Source organism: Pteropus alecto, unplaced genomic scaffold (genome assembly GCF_000325575.1).
Source record: "Pteropus alecto unplaced genomic scaffold, ASM32557v1 scaffold94, whole genome shotgun sequence".
In the NCBI taxonomy this organism is placed as follows: domain Eukaryota; kingdom Metazoa; phylum Chordata; class Mammalia; order Chiroptera; family Pteropodidae; genus Pteropus; species Pteropus alecto.
In genome coordinates this window covers 8,402,296-8,414,710 of record NW_006437736.1, presented here as the reverse complement: position 1 = coordinate 8,414,710, position 12,415 = coordinate 8,402,296, and the positions used below count along the sequence as shown (strand labels likewise).

The window sequence follows — 12,415 nt, the reverse complement described above, 5'->3', positions numbered from 1 at the left end:
CTCCAGCTGCAGCCCCAGGGAGGGAGTGAGGCTGCTGTCAGCCTGAAAGTGGCTGCCTGAAGCAGCAACACAAGCTGCTGCTGAGCTTGTAGCTTTTCAAGGGGCTGATTTCCCAGCCAGACCTCCCTTGGCCTCTCTCTCTCTCTCTCTCTCTCTCTCTCTCTCTCTCTTTTTTTTTAGAGGGGGCGGGGGTTGTTGTCTCAACTTGAAAGATCTTGTCTGGGTTTCATCTCCTTTTTGATTTTAAGTAGTTCCCTTCATGAGAACTGACTTCAAGGTGTTCATCAAGGAAAGCAGAGTGGTCCCCATGCTGGAAATGAAAAAGGATGACAGTTTCTGAGACTGACTGTTAACAGCTCGGAGGTGCCCCCCCATTCAAGATGCCTTTTAAAGCATTTGATACCTTCAAAGAAAATATTTTGAAACCTGGAAAGGAAGGAGTGAAGAGCGCCGTGGGAGATTCATTGGGGATTTTACAAAGGTAAAGTTTGAATGCAAACTTTAGGTTTATTTCTGAGTAACTTCACGTTGCCAGTGTTTGAGAGAATTTGCTTAATGCTTTTAAAGTCATCTTTTAATAATAAGAAGGTGGGTCAGATTAGGTGGCTTCTGGAGCCCCTTCCAGGCTATGCCTGGGGGCAGGGGGAAGATGCATCAGAAGTACAGAGTTGAATTAAAAAAAATACCAAGACAAGCATTCTGCTTATACAGGATTACCACTTAACTAGAGATGGTGATATTGTATTATTGTGTGTTTGGCATTGAATTAGAAAAGATTTAGAAAGATAATAGTTCATGTTAATACAATAGGAATGACAAACATGGTTATGCTTTGAGCTGAAAGAATTTTGGAGAATTTTTTACACATTTTTCACTATAAATGAAAATTAGATATTTGCAAATTATTTAGCTTATTACATAAACTATACAAGTAGTTCCTCATTTTGTGGTTTATAAAGAGAAGGGTAGTTACACCATAGTTTGAAGAAGGTAACTTAAAAAATTAGTATTCTTTAAAGCAGAAAATTTTACATGATTACAGTGGGAAAATGTTTAGTACTATTATTGAATTGAATGTTTTTATCCAAACCAAAAAACAAATCTTTTTTTAGAAGTAAAATATGCTTATTTTGGAAGGAGAGTTTGCCGTAAATGAATGAATTGATGTGACATTTTAATTTGTGATTTTTTATAGACATAGTGAAAGCCTCCCTAGGTTTTCCAGATTAGTTAATAACTGGTCCTTATGTACAAGGTAAAATGACTCTCTTAATCTCTCTGGTATAAATAGATGTGGAAAATGTCCTTGATGAGATTTTTATGTGTTCAAACGATTATTTCTAATCATGATGAGTGAAGATGCTACCCGTTATCTTCTTTTAAATTTTCCATGTTATCTCTCAAATTTAAAAACTTCAGCATTTAAATGACTATTTCTAGGCACACTGAGATTCATTCCATTTCTTGTGTTTTGTAACACAGGGGCTCCTGTCAGTGTTACATTTTTTATTGTATCACTCTCGATGAGCTTTTATAGTGAGAGAACTGGGTTGGGCACCTTATTAATTTAGTGATTAAAACCAAAAAGGTTTGAATCAGACCTACAGTGAATTACCATGTATAGATATGAAAACGTAGCTCGGTGAAAGCAGGATAAACCAGCCAAACACAGGACGTGATTACAATAACGTACTCTCTTAAGAGTGTTTTATCCTTCCGCTGAGCTCTCCCTGGGTAACGTCTTATTATGGTGGTGTTCGTTCGATTAAAGATGCAAAAGGAAAGCACAATGGCTTCACTGGCATTTTTAAAGGATGACAAAGGAACCTGACAAAGTCAGGAATAAAAACCATGACTTTAGACCATGGTCACCATGATAATCACCAAATTCTGTGCCTTAGTTTATAAAATACTGGACAAAAAAGTACTTAGAAATTTTCCAACTTTAAATTTCCAACTTAAATTTTGCCTTTTGAAATTTAATTAAAAAAAATAAATAAATAAGAGACTTATCCTAAGAGCCGGTTTTGCTATGTTTGATTGGTTGATCCACTTGAAGGTTCTCTTGTTTACCAGTTGGTTTACTTAGGGATAGAACAAAATTAGTAAAATCCAAGTGATGCAGCCTCAACCCAAAACTGAGCTCGGTATTTAGGACTCTGAGCAGGTTCCTCAGGATTAAATAGTGGAACAATAGAATGGGTAACAGTACTTGAGACAGAGAATGCACTAAATGCATGCTAGGTGTTATCCTTGTCATCACAATTGTAGAATGACTTTAGCAAAAATAAAGCTAAACCCAAACCCCTTCGTTCAATGATTCCTAGAGGTGAATTATTAGCAGAGGAAGGGAAAAAAAAACGGTTAACCGACCAGCGATCTAAGTCGATCCTCAGCTCTGGGGGTCATTGTGCAGAGCTTCAGAATCAGATCTCCTCCAGCGAGACCAGTTCCACCACACACTTGGTGTGAAACCTCAAGTCTACAAGATAATCCTATATACAGTGCCTTGCCCAGAGCCTGGCATGTAATGGACATCCCCCTCTCCCCCTGTTGATGTTTCACATTAAGCAGGTTGACAGAATCCAGTGTGGGAAAAAAGAAAATCACAAAACACCATTTTCTGTTTTGTAAGGGACAAGGACAAGAACATTTGGAAGTTAGAAATCCTAACTTTCTAACCTAGCAAGCAGCGTAAATCATCGATGTCTGATAATGTCTGAGACTGAGATCATCATCTAAACAGAATTCTCAAGGTGCTTTTTCCTCGCAGAGCGAGCGTTCCTGGTGGGAAGGGGCGTGGCAACTGCACAGGGAAGCGTTTGAAGCTCCCACTGGACGCTGATTACAGTCAGGCGTTATTCGACTTCCTTCCAAAGTCATTGATAAAAAGCAGCTGAACAATTGCATGAGCTAAAAATACAATAATAATTTTAGAAGTCTAGAAGGAAAGATGATGCACTCACTTATTGTCCAGTACTGGAACAGATGACATGGAAGGCATTACATTTGGAAATTAATGTCCGGAAATTGATATAAAGATTTGTCCAATTTAAATGACAATATGAGTATCCTCTAATTATTAATGTGTAATAAGTGGTAACGAACATGTTGCTCCATGTACCGTAAACCAGTTTAACCCTGTTAACAACCCTGTGTGGTGAGGCCGATTATAATCACAGTTCTACAGATGAGGAGGCCAAGGGACAGAGAGGTTAAGGAAGTTGCCCAATGTCACACAGCTTGTAAGTGGCAGAGCTGAGTTTTAGATCAGACATTCTCTGCCCGCCATTATTACACTATACTACCTCCCTAATCAAGTGTCTTTGTTCTTCCCACTTTCTGCCTTGAAATTTAACCACACATTTAGGTTTGGGAGTTACTTGGGCTGCAGTGGAGCCAGCAACCTCTGGATCTTAAGGACAATGTGGGCTTTTCTCCTAATCTATTGTATTGAAGACTTTCCCAAAGAGAGATTGAGGGGAAATCTAGTCTCAGAAGTATTTATATCTTCCCTCTGAAGAGATGGAAGCTGTGTTGTGCCCATCATCGGCATTCAGCGACTGTGTGTTGAAACTATGCCAGATGTGTGGGCGCTGTTTGCTCCAACAAAAGCAGATGTGGGAGAGTGGGCTCTGAGATCAGGCGAGCCTGAGATTCCAATCACTACAACAGCACGTACTTTCTGGCTGCACAACCTCAGGCAACTTGTCTCCCGCCCTTGTAGCCAGGGTGATGTTATTAAAATAAAGTCAATCTCATCTCTTCCTTGCTCAAAATTTCCCCACGGTTTTCTACCTCACTCCGAGTTAAAGCCAGTGTCCTTTCAATGGCCCTCAAGGCCCTACGTGATCTGTAGAACCTTGAGAAGTCTCACTGACTCCACCTGTGACATTCTTTTCCTGCCTTACCCCACTCCGGCCCACGCTGCATGCTTATCGGACCCACGCCTGTGCCAGCTTTTGCACCCTGAAAGTTTTTCCCCCAAATAGCCTGGTGGCTCATTCCCTCTCTTTCTTCAAGTCACTTCTCAAAGGTCACCATCCCAGGGCGGACGTTCCTGACCTTCCCATCTCCTTTTACTCATTCCCTATTTTAGGGAAGGTTCCCTAAACGCAGAGACCCAGACAGGGATTTGGATGAGCCTAGGATGTGATTTATTGAGGGGGAGCTCTTCCTGAAAGAATTGGGAAGGAAGAAGTAAAGCAGGATAGGAAAGGAACAAACCAAGCAAGGACGTGATCTCAGGTAATGCAGAGGGGCCAATCACAACGGGAGGCTCTGGGGTGTTACGGGCACTGAGCCGTCCCTTTGAGCCAAGGGGCCAACCTTGTAATTCACTGTTATCAGTCAGTCATTGACTGTGGGATGCCCCAGCAGGGGTGGGGGTTCATAATCGAGGCCACTTAGTACTTGGCAGTTCTCCTCAGAAGGGAGCAGTTGCAAGTTCTTACCAGCTCCAGAAGCGAGCTGGCCTGATGAAAAGGGAGTGCATTACAGTGGCTGTGGCAGCCCACTCATTGTACCACTCAGGTCTCCTTGCTTCTCACATTAAGCTTACTCCATCCAGGTATAGCTGTTCTAAGACTCCGTGGTCATAATTCCTGAGGAAGCTTCAAGAGAAGAGTTGGTGGAATGGGCTCCAGTTCCCACTGCTCTGGCTGGTCCCTCCTCTCCACCCATTCTCAAGTCCCCTCACTTCTGTTGGCTCGACGGGTGCATTGACCTAGACCTTCATGCCTGAGGGGTCTAAATCCCTGGTTAATATATCCTTACCAGGTCGTGGTTGCTGTATTTGAGTTAGACTAGACAAGGCAGCATCAGGAGTTGTCCCAGTGGATCACCTGAGGCCCAAACACATGTCTTCCTGCTCCCATGATGAAGCAACAGTCCTTATCCCTCCTGAATTTCACCATCCCGGTGACTCCTGACCTTACCTTTTGGTCTCGGCATGAGGACTCCAAAGTGACCGGGCAGCAGTCATATATTCAATGGGATTTCTATTTTTTTCCAAAATGGAAGAATTCTTCCTTGGGAGTCAGCACTTCTAGACCCACAGGACCTAAAGTTGAAGAGATGTGACATTCCTCCAGTGGATTTCTAGGAGTGACGGGGAGTGCGGCCCCTCCTACTTCCATTCCTTGTTTTCATAACCGTATTTTACCTATTGGGAACATAGTATCATATCTAACTGTTGGTTTGTGGAATATACTGCCTCCTGAAGGATAGAGCCCTATTATCACAGGGATTCATCTTTAAGCTGCTGCCTCAGCTGCATCTTTAAAATGCTTCCTTAGCTCTGGCAGGTTGCCAGGCTCTGGGTGGTATGGCATATGGTAGGGCCAGTGCATCCCAGTGTCACGTGCCCCTGCTGTACCTCCTTTGTCATAAATCCTGTGTCTTTCACCTTAGGTGATGGTGTGTGGGATCCCATGTTGGCTACTCAGGATTCTATTAATCCTCAGAGAGTGATGCTGCTGGAGACTTGCAGGCTAAAAAGACAAACTCATATGTAGAATATATGTCAACCCCAGTCGGGATGAACTGCTACCTTTTTTAGGATGAAAGGAGTGTTATGTAAACAATTTGCCACCAAGAGGCTGGTGGGTCTCCTAAGGGATTGTGTCACATCAGGGCTCAGCATTGGTTTTGTTGCTGACAACAGTAGTAGATAAATCAGTCCTGGTGAGTGGGAGCCCAAGCAGAACCTCCATCTCTGCTACCATGGTTACTCCACTAGTCCACTGCTCTGGAACTGGGTGTCTGAGGGGAAAAGCTGGCTAACGTCAATCAGCCAAGTCAGCCCGTCCATTGGCTGTTTAGTGATCCCTTCAGGCGGAAGCTCTCTGGGGTGTGTTCCTGTGCAACCTGAAGATGTCACACTTTGTGTCCACTCTCATAGGTTCATCCACATGTCTTTCGATTTCTGTGAGTCAGATCCCTCAACCGCCAATTCTGACTTTGCTGCCCTTGTCTCTGATCTTTAAAAGACCGCTGCCGGCCTCTGCTACTCCAGGATTCTATCATTCCAGGTGCCGCTGGAGAACCCATTTCTGGAACAGCACCTGCTACTGTCAGATTCAACCTTCAGACGACAGCCATTGCTGAGCTCCTCAATGGTCCTGGTGGCCCTGTCACCACTGCATTCCTTAGGGTCTTACCTGTTGTACTAATTCTGGCATCTCTCTTAAAAAACAAGACAGTTAAACAGAGACCTATTTATTGAAGAGTATGATCAACACTGAAAATATGTCATGAATTTTTATATTCTAAATAACAGATATTGAAATTTAATTTAATCCTCACTAATTTAATCCTCACTAATTCATCTATATGGTCCAATCAAATTCAGCAGTTGTTACAACAGGTGTTCAAAAACAAATAGACCTATATAATTTAGGTTTATTGGACAATGAAGGAAAAGAGAGTAAGTGGACCCTTGGGCCCACGGAAGTACACTCTTGTGGTATTCTGTCTCCGAAATGAATATGAGTAGCAAGAGGAATGATGTTGGATATGCTTATTAAACCAAGACAGCTTCACTAGGTCCACATCTTCAGGTTCTTATTCAAAGGAAGAAGTCACTTGTGGTTGATTTGAAAAGTAGAAGTCACCGATAGTCAAATCCACTTCAAAGATGTGCTCTGCTCAGTTACTGAACCACAAGAAACTCTCAAGTTATTAAAACAAACAAAAAAAAGTCATAGTGTCATTATCTGGCCCTAATGCAATAATGACCAGAAGCTAGTACACAATTATTATTATTATTTTTAAAAAAAGAAGTCGTTGTGCACCTCTTGGTATCTCTACTTTGTTGAAACTTCCAAGAGCCACACCAGCAGCTCATTAGAACCATTTCTTGGCCTTTGCCAGTGTGTTAAATCCTGTGTCATGGGAGAATGTCCCCTGTATTAGTTTTCTAGGGCTGCTGCAACAAAGGGCCACAAACCTGGTGACTTAAATGTATTTATTCTCTGGCAATTCTGGAAGCCAGAAATCTGAAATCAAGGTGTCACGTCTCTGAAGGCTCTGAAGGAAGGTTCATCTTTGCCTCTTTCTCACTTCTGATGGTTGCTGGCCATCCTTGGCATTCCCTGGAGACACGTTACTCCATTCTCTGCCTCTGTTGTCACATGTCCTTCTCCCCTGAGTTTCTGTGTCTGTGTATTGAAATCCCCCTCTTTTTATAGAGACACCAGTCATTGGATTAGGTGAACCCTAATCTAACACGGCTGTATTTTAACTTGATTGCATCTGCAAATACCCCATTTCCAAATAAGGTCACAGTCACATTACCAGAGGTTAGGACTTGACTATATCTTTTTGGGGGACACAATCCAAGCGACCCCTCATATCGACAAACTCTCCCTCATTCAACTTTATCACCCCTCCATCTCCCTCGCATCTAGCCCACTCCGGATCTGTTCCGAGGCACGCACTCACGCCTCCTGCTGGTAAATACCAATCAGATCCTGCTTTTTTAGTGTACACCCTTCTCTCCCATTGGCAGGCCCCAGTATGTGCCCAATCTGGGACTTGGTTCTAATTATTGGTCTGGCGTCCAGAAAGGGAGGTGCGAGCAGATCCTGAAGCGTGTCAGCATTGTTCTGTAAGTCACCTGCTATATTTGAGGCTTTTGCATCGTTTTCAAGTAAGGCAGGGGAGGAGCCTCTATGTTCCAATGAGGGGGAGTGGCCACTTCTGCAGGTCCAGGGGTTCCGAGGAATGTAGGGCGTTAGGTGTTCAAGTGCAGCTATCCCCTAATCCAGGTCTCAGATATCTTCCCACCCTAAATTTTAAGGATCCTGTTTCTTACCAGGATCTTGGCTTTGGTGTAAGAGACATACCTAAGTTCAGAATTCTAGCTTCTCTGGAGTTCTGCTGTTTTCAAAGCTAAGTTTTTGTCTTGGAATATTTTTAGACTCGGTTTCCTCTAATGTCAACATTTTAGATTACTACAATACATTTATCCAAACTAAGAGAGCACCATTGATACCTTACTAATTAAATTTGACACTTTTTAAAACTTTCATTACTTTTTCCACTAACGTCATTTTTTTCTGTTCCAGGATCCAGTTTAGGATACCACACTGCATTTAGTCATCATGTCTCTTTAGTCTCCTCTCATCTGTGACTGTTTCTCAGCCTTCTCTTATTTTTCATGACTCAGGCAGTTTTGAGGACTACTGGTTGGGTATTTTGTAGAATGTCCCTCAGTTTGTATTTGTCTGATATTTCTCTTATGATTAGACTAGGGTTGTGAGAAATACTACAGAAGCAAAATGTCTGTCTTGTTACATCTTATTGGGGGTACATGCTATCAACATGACTTATTACTAGTGATACTAACCTTGATTGCTTGGTTAAGGAAGTGTTTGTCAGGTTCCTCCACTTCCTGTACTGCATTTTTGGGAATCAAGTCATTAAGTCCAGCCCACACTCAGAGGGAATTCTGCCGTTTTTACAATGTGCCTGATCTTCAGTTCTGTCTGCTGTCCAACTGCAGGAGAGAAGGTCTCTTTAAATGGTGACAAGGAAGCAACCGACTATCCCACTTTCCTTTAAGTTGGTGATTGATTGCTTGAATCCTGACATTTTTCTCTCTTCAAAGCATCAATGGCATTTAATAATAGCCACTCAACTCCATGGAGAAATTGCTATTTCTCCCGTGCCTCCCCGGTAGCCAGAGATATTGCATGAACCAGTGCATCCCCTTCCACCTGCATTCCATCCCAGTTCACCACAGGTGAAACCACACACCAGAAACACTCCACCTACCACCTGTGCTAGAGTCCTCATCACCAGCCAGCTAGTGAGAAATAAAATTTAAAAATTTCATTTTTAGGATCTGCTCCCTAGAACTCTCTCTTAAGAACTCCCCACCTCAGAGACTTTGCCTAAGAAGTAGGGCACAGAACTCCCCAACTTTTAGATTTTCAGTCTTCTCTCTCCTAATCATCTCTTATCTTCTCTTAGTCTAGCAGTATATTTTCTTATCTATGGTTTATTTTCTCTCTTTCTCCAATTTTCCCCAAATATCTTTACAATAACCAAACCTCTCTGTGCTTCTTAAAGCTCAGCACAGGGACCGTAGACTTGATACCTAGAGTGCAAAGCAGACCATATGGCATTTTTTTTTTTTGACAAAGACACACTTTACATGTTAACACATAGAAATAGTCCCCACTTCCACAACGAAACATGCGGTATCATTCAAAGTTCTTAGTTGCAATCAACAGAATCTGCTCTAGCTTAAGTGGAATGGAATTCAGTGAAACATGTTAAGAAGGTCTCAGACTCTATGGGAAGACCAGATCTGGATGCTCTACCTCCAGGAAAAAGGCGGGAGAGAACATATTCTATCGTACTGTTAGACGATTCTAGATAAAACACAGCCACCACCAATGCATGCCTCTAAGTACTGATTATGATGCAATGCTGCCACAACAGTTACAGGAGGACCAGTTGCCTCCACCACTGCGTCTGCCACCATTTGCATTGCCATTTGCATACTGCATTCTCCTCTTATTGCTTCCTTTGGCTTCTAAATCTCACTTAAGTGCTTCTGATTTGTCCACATCACATAGCAACATCATAGATGCAAAAGAGCATAGAAAAAGTAATTTTCTCTGCTGGTAAGGCAGGACCCAAAATGTCAAGGACAGTTACGATATTGAGCATCCATAAATGGTGGTTGACTATGCATATTTGCTCCTAGTCTAATTTTTGTTTTTCTACTCCTGATAGAAATATGTGTAAAAAAATGTTTCCTTTCCTCCTCATTTTAACTTCAAGAAAAGCAACAGTGCAATTGTAATGTTAAATGGCAACTGAGTTCAGTGTTGGGGGTGACAATAGGGAATGATAGGGACTTTAGTAAACAGGAGAGCCAATTATAGCCATGAAAGAATGTGGGCCTAATAATTCCAGATCTTCAGATTTTTCGAAATAATCCAAAGGGTTACACTATGTGAGCGGATGTAAACAGTTCCTTTTATAATTGACAGACAATGTTCAGTGTGCTCAATTACTTTTTTAAAAGAAGAGAGTAAATTCTCTGCAATGGACATATCATAACCTGAACCTACAGAAGTCAATGAAAAATCCTATCATCTGGTTAAAAGATGCCAGAGGATCACCTGCTTAGAAGAAACACCTAAGGAAGAAAGAAAGGCTACACAACCACCTGCACGTGTTCTATGATAGAAAATGTACCTCCCTACCTTCACCTAGCATTTGGTTAAGACTTAGAAAAAGAGGAAGAAGAAAAAGAATCTACAAATTAATTTCCCACTGTATATCTTTTTAATAAGCTTCCAATGACATTAAAATGAAGGTCAAATGTAATAGCCGTCTGGGTCATGCAATGTAGATGAAGTCTGTTGGTCCCCTTCAGGAGGAGAAACAGTAAAGCTCATTGTCGAAGATGCAGCCTCTGGTCCTGGGCTTTGTTTCCTCATCCATAAGGCGGCAAGATAACACTGTGTACCTCAAGGAGCTGTTATGTGATTCAAAAGATTTAATGCCTATAAAAGTACAACACAATATCCAGAATATCAGTAATTTTACTACACTTGATCTTAGCCAAAAGGCCAAGAAGCGATAGTAATTTTAGCCATTATAACTTAATTTAGTAATAATAATGATGATGGTAATAATAACTTTTAAAAATGCAGGCTGCATTATCTTTTGTGTTTTCCTTTCTTTTTTGTTGGTACACTTTTTCTTTCTGACTAGTGCTTTTTTTTTTTTTCCTAATCCTGGCCTTTTTTCTCTGTGCATTCTTTTTCCACTGTAGAAAAATTGATGGGACCAATGAGGAAGAAAATAATATTGAGCTGAACGAGGAAGGAAGGCCAGTGCAGACGTCCAGGCAGAGCCCCCCACTCTGTGACTGCCACTGCTGTGGTGTCCCCAAGCGTTACATCATTGCCATCATGAGTGGGCTGGGATTCTGCATTTCCTTTGGGATCCGGTGTAATCTTGGAGTTGCCATTGTGGAAATGGTCAATAACAGCACTGTCTATGTTGATGGAAAACCAGAAATTCAGGTCAGTATCAGTCTACTATGGTGGGAGCTCTCGTGGCCACAGCTGTGTAAATACTTCATTATGTGAAAGACAGAGAGAAAACACTGCATTTCATTCATCGATGTGACAAAAATGTAGCAATGGGTCTAAAAATTACCATAATTTTGAATTTTGAACTATAAACCATAGTTTGAAATAGTGGCGACAACTGTCATGTGATATGAATGTGTTTATATTTTCTACTAGTAATAGAGTCTTAGGTACTGATAATGTAACTGCGGTCTGTTGCCTACATTCATAATTGCAGAAAATGCAACATTTTGGTTAGCAGTTAGTAGAAATAAAGATGCCGATTTTTTTCTCATCTGAGTTCACAGTTCCACAGGATTCCATCCACAGACTCCAGGTCGGGAACCCCGATAAGAGAACAGTAGAGTGTGGGGGTGAGCATCGAGAGATGGAGGCAGCAAGGTATAGAGGGGTCAGGTCACGTAAAGGCTGGTAAACCACGTCGAGAGTCACAGATGGGCTTTAAGAACAGAGGTGATACGATTAGTTCTATGCTCCAGACTCATCACTGTCCAGCAAGTGATCTCCCAATGGATTGGGATTGAAGTGAGGGCAGGCAAGCCTCCCAGTTCAGAGGCTCTTGTAGTTGTAAGCAAGCGTACTCTGAAGTGACTTAAATGGTATTGTTTTTATGCATTGCTGGAAAGAGAAAATCTGGTTTGTTTCTTAAATGGTAGGCCTAAAGAAGTATTGAAGTTATGGAGGAAAAAACAAAAATATATGCCCTGTAGATACCCAAGAAATACATGTTTCATTGTATTGCACACACGCACTGGAATGAAATCCATCCATTTGCAGAGAGGCATCTAATCGTCCCACCCACCGTGGCAGGAACATTTAGACCAGAGTTCCCCAAGTGGGTGTCTGGCAAATCCCCCTTCTGCAGGTTGTGCTGTGAAGATGGCGTGTGAAACGGGAGGCTTTGCCATGCTTTGTCCTATGAGAAGCTCCGAGAGGAGGCTGTGATATGCAGTGTTTCCAGGAATCGATTGCAGAACACTTTCTTTCATGCTACATCTATCAGCATTACTCGGAAGAATTCTTGCCAAGGGCCGATTTGGGAAAATGTGATTGATTTCAATTCATTAAAAAGAAGTCTTTTTTTTTTTTTTTAAATCTGAGAGATTATTCTGCTAAAAGAAAAGAGTGCCACGGAGATTCTTCTAACTAGTATCTTCTTGATGCTGAATATACTTTAAAGGATATCCTGGTTGTTTATTTTTTAAGGGGGAAGTTGAAGTGTGGGGGGCATGTCATGCATTTTTAAAATAAAGAATGATGTACTCTAGCAAGGTTTCAGATGCGTATCACATGAG

At 41.8% G+C, this 12,415-nt stretch overlaps 1 protein-coding gene and 1 pseudogene across 2 annotated transcripts in view; one reads left to right on the top strand and one right to left on the bottom strand.

Moving 5' to 3' along the window:
• The first annotated feature begins 247 nt into the window (after positions 1-247).
• SLC17A8 (solute carrier family 17 member 8) overlaps positions 248-12,415 on the top strand; it is a 38,785-nt gene continuing 26,617 nt past the window's right edge. For both annotated transcript variants that reach the window (XM_006914565.2, XM_025048816.1), the window contains exons 1-2: positions 248-481; positions 10,799-11,051. In XM_006914565.2, coding sequence (XP_006914627.1) covers positions 381-481; positions 10,799-11,051 — 354 coding nt within the window. In that variant the 5' untranslated portion in view covers positions 248-380. The remainder of the gene's footprint in view (positions 482-10,798; positions 11,052-12,415) is intronic.
• LOC112481957 lies at positions 10,514-10,604 on the bottom strand (annotated as a pseudogene).